The sequence below is a fragment of the Lampetra fluviatilis genome, chromosome 49 (assembly GCF_964198595.1).
Source record: "Lampetra fluviatilis chromosome 49, kcLamFluv1.1, whole genome shotgun sequence".
In the NCBI taxonomy this organism is placed as follows: domain Eukaryota; kingdom Metazoa; phylum Chordata; class Hyperoartia; order Petromyzontiformes; family Petromyzontidae; genus Lampetra; species Lampetra fluviatilis.
The window spans coordinates 4,283,526-4,304,729 of record NC_136323.1 but is presented as its reverse complement, the minus strand read 5'-3'; the positions used below and the strand labels follow the sequence as shown (position 1 = coordinate 4,304,729).

Sequence of the window (21,204 nt, the reverse complement as noted above, 5' to 3'; positions counted from 1 at the left end):
TTCGTAGCGGAGCGTGCTAAACCACTACACAACCGCTCCCATATACACACACACGCACACAAATTAAAGATACAGGTCGGATTCAAGGGAGCGTCCGTCAGAAGGCAGATACCATTCTTGCGCATTAATGGCAGCAATGTTGCTGCAGGAGCTAAATGCCAATGTTGGCGGTGGTCCTGCTGCTGCTGCTGCTACTGCTGCTGCTGGCCATGGACGAGAGGGCTTCGGGAGAGAGGCGTTCGTGTCGCTTTGCTGTTCCTTGTTGTCCTCCGGCGATGAGGGCGTTACGGACGACAGTGGTTTACTGGATGATGATGAGGGTTGTTGTTTTTGGGTTAGGTCGCGTAAATATAAATGTGTCTCGATTTAAAGCTTTCGTGACTGCAGGGATTCATCTTCTTGGTTCTTTCGGTAAAGTCACGTAGAAGGGAAATAATAAAATAAAACATTATTAAATATTAAGCGTAATATTATGTTTTATTTGTATTATTTTATTATTTTCCTTCTACGTGACTTTACCGAAAGAACCAAGAAGATATAAATGTGTCGTTAGCCCACCCGACACAGCCAATTAGTAAGGTTTGCCATGTAAGCAAAACGTGCGCATTAGTTACGACTTCATCACGCAACATGTGGATTTACTCACTAACACCTCGGTGTGCTGAAGCAGTAACTCATGGTCACGCTTTGCTTTGGCTGTGTCGAGTGGTGGTGGGTTAATGACACATTTATATTTACGCCATCTAAGCCAATTTTTTTTTTACTCATGAATAACATTGTTCGCGAAAGCCTAAGTGTTAAACTGGTTTGCTATATATTGTCCGTGGGGGGGGGGGGGGGGTTGGGTTGCGTGGCCACATTCTCCCACGAAATTTCCCACGTAACCATTTGTTTTTTTGTGACCCAATCATCGGTGCGCGGGTAAAAGGCAATGGGCCCAGCTCGCACCACAGCCGGGGGGGGGAGGGGCCTCTCCCCCATCACTCGAGGGATGGGCATCTCTGTGGCGCGTACCGCTCCGTTAAAAATAAAACATCGACCGATTTGTTTTGTTTTGCTACGGAAATCGGTGCGCGGTTACAGAATCGTCAGCGTGGCAATTCGCATCGGTCGAGTACGGAAGGAGGGTTTTGACAACGCCGCCTTTGTGCGACAAAACCGCAATCGCTGCCGCTGCTGGATGGGCACGCGAGGTCAATATAAACCGGGAAGTATCACGTGGAGAACAAGAATAATATCCCACGGCACGGGGAGAGGTGAGGACGACACGTAAATGTTTTCGTGTGTTGTGACTATCACCGTTGTGATTACACGACTGACAAAAGTCTGGACTCTTTTTGAAATGTCCCCGGGAAGACTCACGGGTTTCCCAGGATGGCAGATGCCTCTCTCAATGGCACGAGGACGATCCTGGGAAAAACGGGACGGGTGGCAACCCCGACGCCTTCACCGGCAAAAAGGCCGAGCCGCCGTCGGCGGCAGTTGAGCCGCGTCACTTTCGATGGAATCGTTTTAAGGGGAGAAATTATTAAAATTCGCGCAATTAACAACGTAAAAATGGCGAATCGGCCCAAGTCAAACCTTCGGTCGATTCCGCTGGCTGCCTCCTCCCCTTCAACTCTTCTCGACCCGTCGGCCGTTATCCCTTCGAGCCGTGGCGCGTTTGCCAGGCCCAAAGCCCCCAATTGACATTTACTGAAAATTAAATTGAAAAAAAACATTTGTGATACTTGAATTGGGCAGTGGTGTACAAGCAATGGGCAGTGGTCTGCAAACAATGACAAACTCAACACACATTTGGCAAAAACACCACCCTAAATATTTAAATTATTTCAGGCAGTGTTGTTGACAAATGTGTAGAGTGTTTTGTTCATTCGCTTAACAATTTGGAATTTCCATCTTGAAAACCCGCCTATCGTTCTCTAACCCAACGTGTCCCTCCTGCTGCCTCTCCGCGTCTCAGGTGCGCGTAAGAATTCATAACGACGGTGACCGAAACATCTTACGGACGCGTGGCGCGGGGGGGGGGGGGCGGTCGCTGTATAGCGTTAACGGTGGAAACAAACGGAGCGTGACGCTGGCACACAAACGCTCTTGACACAAAGCTGGCACGACCACTGGCACGGCGCTGGCACACGGTGCTAATTGGGTCACACGGCAAACGTGCGGCGAGATCTTTTTTTAGTTCCCACGGAACGGCGACTCCGCGACGAGGCAACAACAAAAAATACGTCCGTCGCATTCCGCCGCGCCGCTCTCTCCGTCTCGTTTTTTGTTCGTAAGAAATCTCGCCTCCGCCCCCCCCCTCCATTGCGTGCGGCGTGCTGCAGCGGCAGTGCAAAGTAAACAAAGGAAATTTAAAAAAATACAAACCCATGGGGTCGGGACAGCAACTCGGCGCGCGCGTGCGACAAAAAACGAAGAATCAACCAAAACTAAACGAGTCGTGGTAATGATAAAAAAAGTAGAAAAAATGAGTGGCAAGATAAGACTTTTCGTCGTCATTTCCCCATTGTTGCTGTTGTTGTTTTTCTCTCCTATCCACAGGATGTCCGCTGCTTTCCGCGAACGCGACCGCCCGCCTGGTACCGTAGTGATTTCATCCTTTTCACATCTGTAGAACTGACGAACCGGACCTCCAGACACGGGTCCTGGTGATATGTGTTTCCTACGGCGGTTGAGAATTAACGTCGTCACAATCATCATCGGCGTCGTTATATATTGGTACTGGGTACATACGGGCACTGCATCTATTTGTGGGACGTACGATAAGCGCTATGTATATCAGCTGTCCCTTGCCAGTTGAAGAGAATAACAATTAAACAAAAAGGAAACACGTTACAAGTCACTCTTTTTTAGCCTGGCACGGTCCGCCACGCAGCCCCGGCCGTTCTGCAACCGGCCAGCGAGTCTCTCTCTGTGCAGTGTGTGTGTGCGGCTTCGGCGACAGGGCGGCGGAGAAACAGGCGTTCCCATCCTTACGAGTGACCCCGGCGTCCCTTTCGGCAAGCGACGAGACCCCCCACCCCACCCCACCTCCCCCGGCGATTCGTAAACCACGCGACGGGGACTCGGCACCTTTCCGGCCCGTTGGGGGCCCGGGGTGGCGATCGCACCGCCTGCGCACTTCCAAAGCTACGCCCCCCCCCCTCCTTTTCCCCGCCGCCAAGGGACGTGCTGCGAAGCAGTCGGTGATTTGCAACGAGCCGCGGATGCCGGGGAAACTTGCTCCACGCTTCTCCGAACGTCCAAAAGTCTGACTGAACCCACCGCAGGCAGCAACAGCAGCGGCAGCAGCAGCGACTTGAACCGCCTCGACGACTCCGCTCCCTTTCGACGGGAGTCTCGGTTAAAACCTCACGGCACGGACGCGAACCGCGGCGAGACCTCCCAGAATTCGTCCGTCCCGCGTCAACTTCACCGCCCGCTCCCGGGAGCAAAGCGCCGGGCCCGTGGTGGCGGCGGCGGTCGTCGTCGCTCAAATGTAGGTCATGGCGCCCTGCCCGGCGGATTCGGGTGAAGTATGGCCCGAGGTGCCGGGGTCGGGCGGCAGCATCTCGAGGTAGGAGGTGGGCGCATAGCCCTCGCGCTCGCCGTGCCGGACGCGCGTCCAGCCGTCCCCGCGGTCCTCCTCCAGCACGTCGAGCGAGTCGCCCTCGTGCAGAGGCACCGTGCCGTCGTTCTCCGCTGCGCCGCGGCGGGGGAGAGACGGCCGGGGGGTTGGGGAGGGGGAGCCGGGGTGGAGAGAGGAGAGAGACGGGGGTGAGAGGGAGGTGAGTGTGGAGAGAGAGACTTAAAAACTCACCTCTACAATCATGCTTTCGAGCGACTCTGAGCTTGGCTCCGCGCCTCTTTGAGTTGCGGCCACTACGTCTGCAAATTTGCGCGTGTTACAAATTGAACTATTATTATTAGACAAAAGTGAGAGGGGGGTGAGTGTGGAGCGATGGTGGTTAAAGGGTGGGCGGGGGGGGGTAAGAGTGGGGGAGGGGTAAGGGTGGGGGGCAGCTAAGGGTGGGGACTCACAGTCGAAGGTGTAGAGAGCCCGGCAGCGCCCGATAGCCGGCGCGTCGTCGTCGAACTCGTCGTCGAAGTCCGTGTGCCCGCCGCTGTGGCTGTGGTCCTCCGTGTAGCTCCCGTCGGGACTGCTCGAGGGAGGTAGGAGGGGTACGGGGGTAACGGCACGGGCACGCGGCTTCTATAGGGGGAGTGTACGCGCGGGAGCGGCGGTTGTGGCGGTCGCGGCGGTCGCGGCGGTCGGCGACCGGTCAATCGGGGGAATGCGTTGGTGAGATATCTTCGCGCGTCGCTTCTGCCATGCAGATGCTCCTCGCCCACCGGGGGGGGGGGGGGGGTTGTCACAGGGTTTGAAACCGCCCGCGTAGACCGCAGGCGGTTTATGAAGGAGATGCGCGTGCCGGTGTGTAAACATGGTGCTGGCCAACCACCCCCCTCGTGTAGCGTTGCCCGTTTTCATCGCTGCCACTCGCCAACAACGCTTGCCCCAAAAGCCTGCGAAGGCTGTAAGGGCGATCTTTGTCTTTGTACACGCTCACGTGACGTGCGTGCGTGCGTGGGGAGCGGCAGCGCAGCGGTTAGCGTGCTGCGCCATGAACCCGGCGACCAGAGTTCGCTCCCGGCTCACGGCCAATGTCAGTGGCAAATACGTAAAGCGGTCCTGGGCCTCCCCTAGGTCGACTCAGCCTCAAGTGAGTACCCGGTGCGGTGTCGGCCACCACCGCCAACACCACCACCTCGTGCGCCGCGCCGCCCTTCACAGCTGCTCGCCACTAACAGCATTTGCCCCAATAGTTAATTAAGGCTACACGGGGGATCTTTTTCTTTGGCTATGAGCGCCACGGGTGGTTAGATGTTATCTCCCTCGCCTGATTGCAGGAGGTCGTGTGGATTTATCTCTGGGTACTCCGGATTTTCCCTCCACGTTTAGCATCAATCTGCGTTCAGAGTATTTGTCTGCTATAGATTTCCACATGACCAGCCACTTCGTTGAGCCGTCATTTGTGATAGCCGTGTCGCTTCTGAAAAAGAGCTACATTGCAGCTCAGTGGGACCTCACCTTGTAATTGTTTAAGTGTAGTTACCTCTCGCGAGCGCTGGGCCCGTTGGCCGATCCCGACCTGGGCGACCCCGCCTGCTCAAACAGCACGCTGCTGTGGCGCCGCGGCGTGTCGGCCTTGCCCACCGCACGGCCCTCGGCCTCCGCCAGCCACGTCTGGGGGGGGGGGGCCATGCGGGGTTTGTCACGGTCATCGCGATCATCGTCGTCGTCGTCATCATCATCGTGGTCATTGTCATCACCATCATCGTCATCATCATCATCGTCATCATTGTTGTAATCATCATCGTCGTCGCGATCATCGTCGTCATCATCGTCATCATCGTCGTCATCATTGTTGTAATCATCATCGTCATCGTGATCATCATCGTCATCGTCGTAGTCAGGCGTCAGATGATCGTAGAATTCAAGCTAAAGCAGGCAGGTTGGTTCAGAATATATATTTTTTCAGAATCAGAATCTTTATTCATGCTGGAGGAATCCGATGAGCTATGAAGCTCTTTCTCACAGATGCTTGAGGCACCTGCACCCGCTGGCTCACTCTGGTCGCTCACGCACCGGTGGTCCGTCACCTCCTCTTATCTCTTCGCTATCGCTACTACCACCACCGTGGCTACCATGCCCCGTGACCCTCACTCCACCTACCCATGCTCACTCACTCGCCCACCCACTCGCACACGATCACGTCTGCCATGCTCTCGATATGCAAATTATCCATCTCGCCAACCCGCGCCGTGACCTCGTTTCGTCGCTCCATCTCCCCGTGGTGGTTATGCTCGCATGGCGTGTAAAACCTAAGTCGGACTGCAATTGCAGAAGTAAATCACCCGTCCACGTTTTTGGCGGGGGATCGAACTCGTGTCACCTGGTTCGTGTGTAACTCGCTAACCGCTGCACTACCGCATCAGTGAAAGCGAGCCACAGACAGTGAGCCTGGCTGGGAATTGAGCTCTGGTCGCCGGGTTCGTAGTGTAACGCACTAACCGCTGTACAGTTTAACACGTGGAGGGTTGTGACATATTTAAAATGACGCGATCCAACCCAAAAACTTTTATTATGACTAACCGCTGTACCACCGCATAAGCGATAGCGAGCCACAGACAGAGAGCCTAGCCGGGAATCGAACTCGGGTCGCCGGGTTTGTAGGTTGGCACGCTAACCAATGCGCGACTGCACAAGTGAAAGCTCGGCACGGACACTGGGCCTCACCAGTGACGGTTCTAGCTGGGCAGTTGTAACATTTTTCCTGTTCTCATTTCGTTGCAAAGCACAGGAACTGATTTATTACCCAGCGGAGCGACGAGAGAGAAAGCCGTTGTCACACGGCCAGAGCTGCATAGCAACCTTGCAGGCGTGGGTGGCATGCTCGCACACCACACACATGCACAGCCAGCACACACACACACGTAGCTAGACTATGTGCGCACACACAACCAGTACGTAGTACACACAGCCAACACACACGCACAGCCAGCACACACACACACGTAGCTAGAACACACACACGTAGCTAGACTATGTGCGCACACACAACCAGTACGTACACACAGCCAACACACACGTACAGCCAGCACACACACACGTAGCTAGAACACACACACGTAGCTAGACTATGTGCGCACACACAACCAGTACGTACACACAGCCAACACACACGCACAGCCTCACACACACACACGTAGCTAGAACACAGACACACACACGTAGCTAGACTATGTGCGCACACACAACCAGTACGTACACACAGCCAACACACACGCACAGCCTCACACACACACGTAGCTAGAACACACACACACACGTAGCTAGAACACACACACACACGTAGCTAGACTATGTGCGCGCACACAACCAGTACGTACACACAGCCAACACACACGCACAATCTCACACACACACGTAGCTAGAACACACACACACGTAGCTAGACTATGTGCGCACACACAACCAGTACACACAAAGAATATGTGCGCACAGATATCCACTACACACACACAGCCAGTACACACACGCACAGCTACAACACGCGCGCACACGCCCACACATCCAGTGCAAACGCGCATCCACATCACACATACACACACACAGCCAGTACACGCAGACACGCGCGCACACGCAAATTCAACAAAATCTGACACTACGGCGCACTGGCGCACTAACTCACCCCAGATGGGAGACTAAAACAGCGAGCGAGCGAGCGAGAGGGAACGGCACCGATAGCCACTGAGGGCACCGCTGTCTCTATTACGCGCCCTGGTGTGGGTTGGCTTTTGGCCCCATAAAGACAACGGAACTTGGTAATGGAAAAGAACAACAACAACAACAACTTAGCCAGCGTGCGTCCCTTTTAAATCATGCGTACTACCAGCTGTGATGACGTACGGATCAGGAACCTGGCAAGTTATGAAGACGATGGAGCAAATGCAAAGAAGCGTTGGAATTACAAAGAGAGAGAGAGAGAGAAAATTAGAGAACACACGTCCATCATTGGTCACCCCGTCGATGGACTGGGCCCTCCCGCCACGGTAATGTGGAATTACCACCACTGGCTCAGTGGCTGCCAAGTGTCTTTGGTGAGAGCACCTGGTTGGGGATTTGACTATCATCATCATCAACTCCCTGGTGGTGAATGAAATAAATACTGGGCCCCAACCACGTGCCAAGTGATCGCACCTCTCCACAGATCCCCGGCCGAATGAAACATTCAGAACGGCCTCGGATATATATTAAAAAAGAAATTGCCAACCGCTCAACTCACGATACCAATGGGGAGGGAGGGAGAGGGTGGGCGCGGGGGGGGTAGACACAGAGAGAGCGGGAGCCAGGAAAATCAAACCCGGAGCGCAGGGGGCTGATTGAGAAAGCCGTACCGGGCTGTACCACTGCTGAGTGGAAAATCAATGCACGTGCGTGAGTGTTTGCGTGAGTGTTTGCGTGAGTGTTTGCGTGAGTGTTTGCGTGAGTGTTCGCGTGAGTGCGTGCGTGAGTGCGTGAGTGTTTGCGTGAGTGTTTGCGTGAGTGTTTGCGTGAGTGTTTGCGTGAGTGCATACGTGAGTGCTTGCGTGAGTGTTTGCGTGAGTGTTTGCGTGAGTGCGTGCGTGAGTGTTTGCGTGAGTGTTTGCGTGAGTGTTTGCGTGAGTGTTTGCGTGAGTGTTTGCGTGAGTGCGTGTGTGAGTGTTTGCGTGAGTGTTTGCGTGAGTGCGTGCGTGAGTGCGTGCGTGAGTGCGTGCGTGAGTGTTTGCGTGAGTGTTTGCGTGAGTGTTTGCGTGTGTGCGTGCGGTCACGGTGGGGAGTGGTGGTGTAGCGGTTAGCGAGCTGCACCACGAACCCGGCCCGCCCAGGTTCGATCCCCGCTCACGTCCACCACCACCAGTGACGATTATCTGAGCCGGTCCTGGGGCTTCCCTAGGTCTACTCAGCCTCAAATAAGTACTTGGTGCTGTGTGTAAACATCGCCACGAGGGAGAGGAGACAAAGGCGGCCGGGCGTGGTGCTGGCCAACGCACCCACTTTGCGTGCCGTGCCGGCCTTGGTAGGCGCTACTCGTGTACAGCACTTGCTCCTAGAGTCCGTTAAGGCTAAACTGGGTATCTTTGTTTCTGTTATACAGCCACGACTTAGATGGAAGGGACAACTCGAGTCCCAAGTGGACGAGCGGTCGTAAGAGCCGGGGGAGGGGGTGGGAGCGGTGTTGGGTTTGGCGACCGGATTAAAACGAAACGACGAAATGAAACATTTGCGGAGCGCGATTTTGGCAGGGGTGGTGGCGATAAAAAAACACCACGGCGCCCGCACGGATTCCGCGTCGCCGTCCGGGAAGAGTTCAAGTTCGCCGGCACTAACGGAGGTGCGCTCACGTCGCGGTGCGTCCGGAGGCCGCGGCGAGACAACGGGGGGGGGCGGGGGGAGCGGGCGAGGATAGCGGCGGTGGCAGGGAGAGAGCGGATTTACCGTAGTTTTGCCGATTTTCTCGACGGCGATTCCCGAACGGCAAACGCAACTGCACGCCAAAGTTTAATTCGTGTCTGATAAGCGTTACGGCAGTTGTCGTGGCTCCCCCCCTCCCCACCCCCCCCACGTGTTGCAGAGCAAATGCGAATGATAGAGTCCCGTGATGAAGTCCCGAAGAGCCACGCAACTTTACACTAAAGTTTGGTTCGTGTTGAATCGCCTTTACGAGCGTTCGCGTGACCCTACTCCCGTTACGGAGGGACGGACACACGGTCAGAACTAATGGGTTGACCTCTTTCAAAGTGTGAAAAAACGCAAGAAAATAAAATAGATTTCTTTTTTTAATAGACGGGGGTCAAGGGCCAGAGCTGGGAGAGTCAGGAGGGGGGGGGGGCGGGGGTCACACCTCGTGCTTTTGCAGGCCTTGGCGCAGGCGGTCGATGCGATGGCCGATCTCGCTGAGCTTGGGCTCCAGGCTGGAGGGGTCTCCCATCTGCGGGTTCCGCGCGTACACATCCTTCATCTTGTGCAGCGCTTCCCTACACACACACAGAGGCAGAGGTCCCCCCCCTGTACAGCCTCACCTAATACACACAATAGACAAAGATGCCCACCACCAACCCCGCCCCCCTGGTGGTGTACGAGTGCGGTGGTGTGGCCGGCACCACGCACGGCCCCGCTGGGTTCGTAGTGCAAAGTGCTAAGCACTACACTACCGCTCCCCACAAAGACAAAGCTACCCGTATAGCCTGAGCAGACTGTTGGGGAAAGTGCTGTTAGCGAGCACCTATGAAGGCCGGCACGGCATACGAGGGGGGGTGGGTGGCCAGCAACCACGCCCGGCCACCTTTGTCTCCCCAGTAGTTATGTTTACACACCGCACCAGGTATTTATTTGAGAGGCTGAGTCGACCTAGGGGAGGCCCATGACCAGTTCAGATAATCGTCACTGTTGGCCATGAGCGAGAATCTAACTCGGGTCGCCGGGTTCGTAGTGCAGCGCGCTAACCGCTACACTACCGCTACCCACACATACACACACGTACACACACGTGCACGCGTAAGGACAGACGCACGCAACACATTAACGTACGAGACAAAGAAAGAACGCCCCGTAGCGACTCAAACGGCTGAAACCTACGAAGGCCGGGCACGGCGCACGAGGCCCGTCACATTGCAAGTCCGCAAGAGATGGAAACTGCTTGGGGAAGCCTTCATGTAACAGTGGATAAACCAAGGCCAATCGTGATGATGATGATGATGCCGATTGGATGGATGCAATCGTGATTTGAAGCTTTCGTGACTGCAGGAATCCATACTCTTTGGTTCTTTCGGTAAAGTCATGTAGTTGGAAATAAAATCAAATATAACAAATCACGACGTTTCGATCGCAACACAAGTGACCTTCATCAGGTGGCACGGACACAGCAGGACAACCGCTGACATATGTCAGCGGATGGATGCACTGCCGCATCGGAGGACCGCGAGACCGGGCGACGGCTCGCTCGAGGCGTCCATGCAGCAGTGGATAGAGCACACGGTGGCGAGGGCGGCACGTACTTCTGCTCCACCTCCTTCTGGATGTCGCGGTTGTAGTCGTCGATTTTGCTCTGCAGCTTCTTGCGTCGCTGCTCGGGGGGAAGGTGGCTCTGGTCCTCGCACGGCACGGGCTGGGAGCGCGAGCGGCGGAGTGCGTGAGCGAGTGTGAGCGTGATGGAGTGCGTGAGTGTGCGAGTGATTGTGAGCGATGGGAGTGTGTGAGTGATGGAGTGATGGATGGAGTGATGGATTGCGTGATAGTGTGTGAGTGAGTGAGAGCGATTGAGTGCGTGAGTGATGGAGTGTGTGAGTGAGTGAGTGGTGGAGTGATAGAGTGCGTGATAGTGTGAGTGTGATGGAGGGCGTGATTGTATGAGTGATTGTGAGTGATGGAGTGATTGTGAGCGATTGAGTGCGTGAGTGAGTGATGGAGTGTGCGAGTGAGTGATTTGAGTGCGTAGAGTGTGAGTGAGTGATTTGAGTGCGTTGAAGTGTGTGAGTGTGTGTGAGTGTGATGGAGTGCGCGAGTGAGTGTGATGGTGTGTGCGTGATTGAGTGAGTGTACACAAGTCACACACGTGGGCAAGTGCGTTGAGTACTCGTGCACGTGTGATTCCACGTGTGCAGAGCGCGAGTGTGAATGATCACCCAGGCATGAGTGTACGTGCGTGTGCGCGCACGGACCAAAAAGCACAAGCACGTTTACAAATTAGTTTGCTTGTTCATGAAGCAGCGGAACAAAAAACTGACGAAGAATCACGACCCAATGTGCTGCATAAACGATTCCTTGCCATCACCATGGATCCGCACACAATCAGTAAGGCCTCTGTCACAGCCTAAACCGCTCCACAGATGTTCGCTTTGAAAACTAGCAGATCGCCATGAATCCGAATAATTTCATTTCAATTTAATAAATTCCCATCCCCCCCTGCCACAACTGGCAAAATGAGTTGAAAAAGAAGACGCAGCTGACAAGACGACATCTAAATCTCATAATTGCCAATCAAAGATCCCCCACATAGCCTTCACAGACTGCAGGGGCAAGTGCTGTTAGCGAGCACCGAATAAGGCCGGCACGGCACACGAGGGGGTGGGTGGCCAACACCGCGTCCAATTGCCTTTGTCTCATTTGAGGCCGAGTCGACCTAGGGGAGGCCCAGGAACGATTCAGATAATCGTCACTGGTGTTTGCCATGAGTAGGAATGGAACCCGGGTCGCCAGGTTCATAACGCAACACACTAACCGCTACACTACCGCTCCCCACAATAATTGCCAATCACACACGATCACAAACACGTAAAACAATCACTGAAAGCAAGCACAGAAGGGTTGCGATTCGCTAATTAAATGAGGCAACTCAGGTCGGCCTTGTGGCTCAGTGGTAGGGGCGAGCGGGTGTCTCACAATTGGAAGGCCGTGAAATTCAAATCTTTTGTCTTTGACTCAACCCATCATCCCTCCATCCGGGGAGGGTGGTCGCTAAAATTGGTACCACTTTGTGGGGGAAGTCAAAAGTGGGTTACATCCTAGATTTGAAGTTTTCGTGACTGCAAGGATCCATACTCTTTGGTTCTTTTCGGTAAAGTCAAGTAGGTGAAAACAAAATAAAATAAATCAATATATCGCGATGTTTCGGAAGCGGTTACACCTGATGACGGATGCTTGTGTTGCTTCCGAAACGTGATTTAATTTAGTTATTTTATTTTGTTTTCACCTACGTGACTTTACCGAAAAAAAAAGAATAGTGGAGAGACTCCCCCCCCCCCGCCTACCCACCACCACGTGACTATGGAATTTCCATCAACGGCTCAGGGACTTGCAGGAAAACCACTTTTGACTCCTTTTAAATCAAGGACACGCGCGGTGGAGATGGGAGCGATATTCACATCCGATTGGGACGGACCTGGCTGAAATGAAGCCCTGGTTATAATGGAGGGACTGGTGAGGTGGGGTGGATGAGCGGGGGGGAGGGAGTTGGGGGGGGGCGTTCAAACGATGAACGTGGCGAGAGACGGGTAAACATGCACGGACGTACGGATGATGCCTTACCCCCTTCACACTGAGCTTCTTCTGATTGCCAGAGAGCCAGGGACAGACAAGAAAAACAGGGACAGCAAAGGAGCTCTCAGGGGCGTAGAGACGGCACAGGAAGGTGAGGAGACAGGTCAACAAACCCAGACTCCCGGCACTGCAAGTCTTCTATAATAACGGGCTGCGGGGGAAAATAAAAAAACAAACCCCAGCGTTTGTGTAACACCATTGGATGTTCATTACCATGAACCCCCCCTCTCCCCACCCATCTTTTGTTTCTCCACATAATAAGAAAATATAGTGCCGGATTATCCTAGTAGCAAAAGTGGCATAACTCTAAGGGCCCTGCACTTACAAGGGTGCCGCGCTAAATGCTTTCAAGCTTTTCATTCCAGTTCAGTGATTCTGTACTTGCTCTATTACTATAGTACTATACCGCCTTCAACTTTTATGAACGACTGGGTGTGTAAGGTTAGCGGTTTGTCGTCTTATCTGGCTGTATAGCAAATGAAAAAATACAATTACTTTACTATGCAAGTAAAAAAAGTATATGTTTTAATATTTAAGTGTTTTATTTTATTTAGGGCCCCTTGATAACATATGCTACAGGCCACGCACTAGTAAATATTTAAATATTTCCTTTACACACAAAACCCATCGGCCGCACGGGCATTTTTTCGAAAGTGCATCTCATCAGCGGCTTTTGGATCGCATACAGGCGGACGGACCATTTGTGGACCGGTTTCGACATCCAGCGTCTCGTAAGCTTGGCACGGGGCTTTGCTCGGACCAATGCAGGCGAACTGCCCGATGTTTAATTGGCAAGGACGGCCTCTCTGCAAGCAATGGTGCGCAGGTCATTTAATAGAATATGCAAATAGCAAGCGCGATGGCGCCTGCCCTAAAACGTACCCTTGCGTAACAACGTGTTGCTCACAACTATATCAGTTAATGCTGTCCTGGCTGCCCTAACTACCCCCTAGCTATCCGAGTTGTTGCTGGCTGTCCCTGGCTGCCCTGGTTATTGCTGGCAACTTTTGCGGTCCCTGGCTGATTCGTGCCTGGCTGTGCCATGGTGCTGCTCTCCCTCTCTCGCTCTCTCTCTCTCTCTTGGTCCTGCTCTCACTCTCTCTCGGTCTCCCATGTTGCCTTGCTCTGATCCCTCGCCTCCACACTCCACTCTTCTAATCTATGGCAGCATTTAATTTTTTTTTCATTTTTGCAAAGAACAGCGATTGCACTTGGGACGCGATGTAAATTTAAGTTGTTGTCGCTGTTGCTGTTGAATGGGTGAGCGCACGACTGGCAGACAGTGTCGCACAGCGAAGGCCGGACAGGAAAGATCAGCGATCGGGAGACACAAACACAGCGCGACACAGGACGAGACGAGACGACACAAACCGTCAGTGACACAGAAACCATCTCACTCTGTACGGCGCCTCTTGACACTGTCCTCTGCCCGCTGACAGCGCTGTCCTCTCCAAGAGGTAATGGAGTCATCATTTATCAAGACAACTTAATAAACTGGATAACGAAGGCGGGAAAACCAGCGCAACACGGCTGATGATGTCGACGAGGTCGCCAAGCCCCTGCCCATCACCTCCCGTCCAGCGGCACCCCGCGTGGGGGAACAGAGGTTGAGACTCATTTTGCTTTCCAACCTATTTCGTGTTCCCCGATTATTCGAGTGCTGTAACTGAACCGACAAACCGTAGAGTGACCGATCACCCAAGCAATCGGATGAGAGTCGAGCTGGAGTCCCCTACACAGCTGCTAACCTGCTTGTGCCTTGCCGGACACAAGGGCGATTGATGGGAGTGTGAGTGGTGGGTTGGGAGTGACGGGGGTGGTCACGTTGCACAGGCAGTGGGAGTTGGGGGTCAGGCTTGGACTAGCAAACTGGGCCATTACCGATCACTCGTGCCAGGTAAGGCACCATTGAGTTATGTAGTGTTTATATTCTTAGGTTTTTTCGGTAAAGTCACGTAGGTAAAAAATTAAAATTAATAAAAGTAAAATAAAAATAAAATAAAAATCACGACGTTTCGGAGGCAACACAAGCTTCCGTCTTCAGGTGGAACCGTCACAGCACGACGAAACGTCGTGATTTTTATTTTATTTTTATTTTACTTTTATTAATTTTCATTTTTTACCTACGTGACTTTACCGAAAAAACCTAAGAATATGAATCCTTGCAGTCACGAAAGCTTCAAATCTAGAAATATGTAGTGTTTTTTCAGAAGCGACCTGGACACAAATAATAGCTCAACGAAGTGGCTTATCGTGTGGAAATTTGAAGCGGCCAATTACTCTAAACGCGTAGAGTTGTTTATTATAAATGTGGAGGGGAAAACCGGAGAACCCGGAAAAAAATCCATTCCACCACAGGGAGAACATGCAAACTCCAAATATATATAGCAGGCGTCAGGGTCGGGATCGAACCCACGACCTCCTGCATACCAGGCGAGGTAGTTAGCATCTCCTAGCCACCGTGATGATGATGAGAGGGAGAGACACGCAAACTCCAAATATAGAGCAGGCGTCAGTCGGGATCGAACCCACGACCTCCTGTATACCAGGCGAGGTAGTTAACATCCCATACCCAAAATGCGCCCGATCTCGTTTAATTTCAAAAGCTAAGGCAATTTGAGCCTGGTGACTACTCGGATGGGTGACCGCCTGCATGGCTTGCCATGCGTTGTAGGAGTGCGGCTACGAGTGGCCAGGAGATGGCAGTGCCGAGTGTCTCCCTTCTAGGGTACTGTGATGGTGGTGATGATCACGGTAGCGGTGGTGATAGTGTTGTTGGTGGCGATGATAGGGGTGGTGTTGATGATGAAAGTGATGGTGTTGGTCGCGGTGTTGGTGGTGGTGTTGGGTCATGGCAATTATGATGATGATGATCACGGTGGCGGTGAAGATGATAATTTTATTCAATTCTTGTGCATGGCAGCAGCAATGAATGCCAAAGTCAAGATTTGCTGTCCACGATGAGAGGGTTTCAGGAGAGAGTTTGTGTCGTGTTTCTACTCCTGATTATGATCAAGGTGGTTTCGGTGATTATCATTGTACGTATGTTGAACTTCTTTAGCACCGTACGTTGCCAACCATGCTAATCGGAGGTGCGGTGATGACGGTGATGATAACCATTGTGATGGTGATGATGATAATGGCGGTGATTATCATTGTGATGACAATCATGGCCAATGAAGAGCCAACTATGAGACGTTCAGTGCTCAGCGATTTAGCCATTCATTTTTTTTGTTTGATGATGACGACGATGGTGGTCATGGTGGATGCTGTTGCTGTGATGGTGTTGCTCACCGCGGCCTGGCTGGAGGGTTTGGCGAGGGGTCGCGACCCCAGCCGGCCCGACAGGAAGCCCGAGATTCGGCCTGAAAGGGTGGCGGCCCCACCACCGCCGGGCGTGCGGGGGGAGGAGATTCTGGGAGAGCGGGGGCCCCCCACGCTGAGCCAAGGCTCTCGGGGGTAGCTGGGGGGCGAGTCCCCCCCTCCCCCCGATAGGCAGGAGGTCGGGGAGCCAGGGGGGGAGGGCGAGGGCGAGGGAGGGGCCGCCTCCAGGTCGGGGTGGCAGTCAGAATGGGCAGGAGGGGGCGGAGGAGGAGGGGCACCCGGGGTGGGGAGGAGGGATGCCAACTATTGATGAGGGAGGGAGGGAGGGGAGGAAATAGATGTGGTCAGAGGAAGGGAGGGTAGGGTAATGGATGTGGAGGGAGGGATCGCGAGAGGGATTGAGAGGGGTGGAGGGAGAGAGGAAGGGAGAGCGGGGAATAGATGTGGGAGGGAGGGAGCGAGGGCAGGGAGGGATGGCGAGAGGGAGGGGTGCAGCAGGGAGAGTAGGGAATGGATGTGGAGAGAGTGCCACCGTCACCACAAGAGACAGAGAGAGGGAGAGACCCAAACACCACCAGGGTTAAAAAATATATACAAAAGCAGCAATGGTAATGATTAAAAAATATAAATATATTACCACATGACCCACCACCACCACGAAAAAGGAAATTAAATTTAAAAGGAAGCCAAAGCAATGAAAGTGGCTTTCAATATAAATGAGAAGCAGCAAAAGCACACACGGGGTTAGGAGGAAGAGGCGCGCGGTTAGAGGAAGCAGAGCAGAGCGTTGGGGTGAGAGGGCAGGGGTCACGGGTGAGGTCAGGGGTCACGGGTTAGAGGTCAGGGCGAATGAAGCGTGGACTTGGCGGTAGCGGGGGGGTAAGTGACATCTCGCGTTCGGGACGCGAGGTTGGTTTTTTGTGTCCGGCAAAGCGACACACGGCTTAGCAGCATCTCCGGTATTACTTCACCTCAACAACCACCACGGGCCTCCTCCTGCATTCGTGTTTGACGCCACGCACACCCAAACGCGTCTCCTCGTCAGAGAGCTCTTGTTAATGATAGCGGCAGTTAGTCGGGACACGAAGCCGTCTAAGCGAAGTGTCCTCCGTCTGTCTGTCTGTCTCTCCACACCCCCCCCCCCTCCACGTAGCTGGCGCACGTCTTTGCAGGCTCGTTAATCTCAAAGCGAAGCGGTCACTACCGACCGTCACCATGAACTCCAGCCATCCTTTCGATTTAAAGCTTTCGTGACTGCAGGGATTCATCTTCTTGGTTCTTTCGGTAAAGTCACGTAGAATGGAAATAATAAAATAATAAAAATCTAACATAATAAAATAATTCTCACGACGTTTCGGCCACAACGCAAGCAGCCGTCCTCAGGTGAAGAACAGGTCTGTCGGGAAGACAGAGTCTGAATTAATTATTTTATTATGTTATATTTTTATTTTTTTATTATTTCTATTCTACGTGACTTTACCGAAAGAACCAAGAAGATTAATCCAGCCATCCTCACAATGGCGGTGGATTTTGGCTGGCCATCTGGAACGCTCTTCCTTCCCATATTAGGAAGCCCACTGGGAGCTATGCACTTTTAAATCTAGATTGAAAAATAATTTCTTCAGAACTGCTTTAAGCGTTTAGTTTGTTGTACTTCCCCCGCACCTCCGATTAACAAGGTTGGTTACGTACGGTTCAACGTACACACACGCACACACAGCGGACGGGAGCTCCGTGTGACGCCAATGTTGATATTAAAATAGACCGGGAACCTCCGCAGCAGCCGGCAGCCGCAGCCTCGCGCCGTCGGCTGTTGGTGCAGCACCGCTGTGATCCTCCCGCACCATTCTACTCAAACACCCTGCTAAGCTCTTGTCCCAGCAGTCTGTGAAGGCTATCCGGGGGATCTTTGTCTCGTTACACCCGCACTGAAACGAACGCGCCGTACGAGAGCGCGCACGCGCTTCCAAATTCCGATGGATAACCGCGCCGCCTAAAGTCCGCAAATTCCTGTTCAGTATCATTCAGAGGTTCTTCCTCGGACACGCATGGTTCCTGGGTTTTCTCCGGGTTCCACGGTTCCCTTCTCGTCACTGCACTAAGGGGAATTCACGGCCAGGATCCTGCTGAAAAAAAAAGTCTTGAGACTTTGTTTGTGAGGCTTTCTTTGGTAAAGGACGTACGCTTTTTTTTTATTCATTAGGTTGTAATTGAATTCGCTGTCGTAAAATATCTGCGGTACGTCACCAGCAGCAGCATCGGCGATGGTTACCTCATGACCTCAACCCTGATTAACCTATGCTAATTATTATCATCATCAACCCAATAAAACCGAGAACCACTTTGTGGAAAGCCAACGGTCGTTCATGTCGCATGTCGTGACCGGTCCCCGGTAGAGGAATGTGGAATACCCGCCACTGGCTCAGGGTCGCTGAGCGACATGACCTCCACCCTTGGTCCGACCTCGACAAAAACCTTCGAGCCAAGGCCATCCCCCCCCCTAAGCTTCCTGTCGTATAAAAATACACTTAACCCAACTGGTCCCAAAGGTCATTAATTCAGGCAGCTGTCAAGGTAAGGATTTATAAATAAGATACAATCAAATTTCGATTTAAAGCTTTCGTGACTGCAGGGATTCATATTCTTGGTTCGAAAGAACCAAGAATAAGATACAATCAGGCCTACTACCGTTATACCTTCATGGAGGGGGGTGGCGGCGGGGGCGGAGGGTACCGGTTCGTGCCGCCCTCCCACACACCACTCACGACTCCATGGATGGTCACGGTTCAGGATAGCGATTCCATCCCAGAATCAAATTCTTTAGCGATGCTTGCCAACTACGGTTGAAAATGCTTTTACATTAAGCATTGTCCGTCTGTCTGAAACACGGGGGGGTGGTTGTGGGGGAAGGGTTACGAAAACTGTTGTAACCTTGATCCAATATGAACGAAAATTTTGCACACAATTACGTTGCCGCTAGGGACTTGCTCTGTGCACTCGCCCTGTCTGTCTGTCACGTGGGGTTACGAAAACTGTTGTAACCTTGATCCAATATGAACGAAAATTTTGCACACAGTTACGTTGCCGCTAGGGACTTGCTCTGTGCACTCGCCCTGTCTGTCTGTCACGTGGGGTTACGATAACTCTTGCAACGTTGATCCAACATCAATGAAGATTCATTGCAAAGTTGCGTTGCCACTAGGGACTTACTCTGTTGCGTTAGCGCTGCTGTTCGTCTGTAACATGGGGTCACGGTAACTCTTGCAAAGTTGATCCAATACAAATCGAACTCTCCTGTAAAGTCACATTGCCTTGACCCGGGCCGGAGAAAGCAGTGAATATTGATCAAATGATTATAGCTCAAACCAGAGAGATGCAAAATCAGAGTGAAATAGATTATTTGCAGCAAACAAAAAATCGATGCAATTATGAAACTATTTTCTCAATCGGAGAAAGCCGCTGCGCTGCTCATTAATATCAGCTGCCGCAGCTTGGATTGCGGACTCTTAAGGTCAAAAACAAACGGGTCACATATCGTGGACAGACCAACGTCTCAAACCACTACAAGTGGGGAGAACTGCACGCAAACGCATTGTCTGGAGTGGTGGATCATCGTCACTATGGTCGTATTATTCTTACTGTTACTACGACGCATCTGACAATACCCCGGGACCATTAATGTCCCCCCCCCCTTCGTAGGACTTAGAAGACATCACAGCTGCCTCCACCACAAGAGGACGATCCTGGAAAACGCCAGGACAGGTGGCAACCCCAGCTGCGTCCACCCCTAGAAGGGCAGCAATGCCGCCCTCCTTCCCCGCCCTGGGCTATTTACGGTTAAGAGGAATCCCTATTTACGGTTAAGAGGAATGGCTATATATATTATGTATATAGTTCAAAGGATCTCACAAAAGTCATCGACGTCACGCCCACGCAGAATTGTCTGTTCACGTCCCAGGTCGTAGCAGACGGGGTTGGTAACCGGAACTCGGGAAGCGCTTCCTTGTTCGGGTTTAAGCCCGGCGCTCCCAGCCGCTCCCAGCTGCTCCCGGCTGCTCCCGCGCGCATCCAAGTGTCACGCGAACGCGCCGCTAACGACCGCGGATTTTAATTGGGTTTACAAAAAAAAAATCACAACCATAATTCGACCGCCAAGATTACGACGGCGTTGTCGAATCGCGGTCGTTGGCCGGAACGGAATGCTTTTGAGATGTTCACGTCAATTGCCGTGGTGTTCTTGCGTAAAAATAACTAAATAAATAGTGTCGTCACCCACCGTTAAATTACAGTAAAACCTTGGATTGCGAGCATAATTCGTTCCGGAAACGTGTTTGTAATCCAAAGCACTCGTGTATCAGTTGTGATCACGTGACGCTCGGCAGACAAAGCGTATGCACGTACTACTCGTATTGCAAGACCTCGCTCGTTCATCAAATTAATATTTATTTAAAAAATTTGCTCGTCTTGCAAAACACTCGCAGACAAAGTTACTCGCAATCCAAGGTTTTACTGCATTACAATTACAGGCGGAGTCGTCGTCATCGGTTAACGTTTTCTAACGAGCGGTCGCGGGGTTATTGCATCTCAAAGCGCATGTCGAACGGTGTCACGGCCGAACCCAGACGCTCACAGGGCTGTGAACACAACCACGACAACCAATCACTGCGCACGGAGCCGGAGAGATATTAATACAATGTATCAATGCAGTCTATAAAGCAGCTTGAGCTGGGTTCATGAAACTAACAAAGACTTCCCCGCATAGGCTCAACAGACTGATGGGGCAAGTGCTGTTAGCGAGTAGCACCTAAAAAGGCCGGCACGGCATACAAGCGGGTGGGTGGCAAACACTACGCCCGGCCACCTTTGTCTCCCCAGTCGTGATGTATACACACCGCACCAGCTACTCATTTGAGGCGACCGAGGGTAGGACCATGACCGGTTCAGATAATCGTCACTGGTGTTGTTGGCAGTGAGCGGAAATCGAACGCAGACACGCGCACACACTTGGTAGTGCGAAGATTTTATCGTATGAATCTCTTCCCTCCAAACCTAATCAAGTCCAGTAAAACAGACAGGCAGACAGACAGGCAGGCACCCAGGCAGGCAAGCAGGCAGACAGGCAGGCAAGCAGCCTGACAGTCAGATAGGTTGACAGACAACAAGCAAACAGCCAGGTAGCCAGACAGACATATGTACTGTTTGTATATATAGAGTATGTACAGACAGATAGGCAGGCAGGCAGACAGTCTGTA

At 52.6% G+C, this 21,204-nt stretch overlaps 1 protein-coding gene across 5 annotated transcripts in view; it reads right to left on the bottom strand.

Moving 5' to 3' along the window:
* Positions 1 to 823: 823 nt before the first annotated feature.
* The window catches only part of LOC144948475 (formin-binding protein 1-like), a 73,660-nt gene continuing 53,279 nt past the window's right edge, over positions 824 to 21,204 (bottom strand). The window contains exons 10-16 of one of the 5 annotated variants that reach the window (XM_078877969.1): positions 15,923 to 16,255; positions 12,617 to 12,637; positions 10,588 to 10,697; positions 9,435 to 9,567; positions 5,103 to 5,233; positions 4,027 to 4,148; positions 824 to 3,687 (exon numbers count right to left, since the gene is read on the bottom strand). In XM_078877969.1, the coding sequence (XP_078734095.1) occupies positions 3,479 to 3,687; positions 4,027 to 4,148; positions 5,103 to 5,233; positions 9,435 to 9,567; positions 10,588 to 10,697; positions 12,617 to 12,637; positions 15,923 to 16,255 (1,059 nt within the window). In that variant the 3' untranslated portion in view covers positions 824 to 3,478. The remainder of the gene's footprint in view (positions 3,688 to 4,026; positions 4,149 to 5,102; positions 5,234 to 9,434; positions 9,568 to 10,587; positions 10,698 to 12,616; positions 12,638 to 15,922; positions 16,256 to 21,204) is intronic. The other 4 variants (XM_078877970.1, XM_078877971.1, XM_078877972.1 and 1 more) reach the window with 4 other exon arrangements.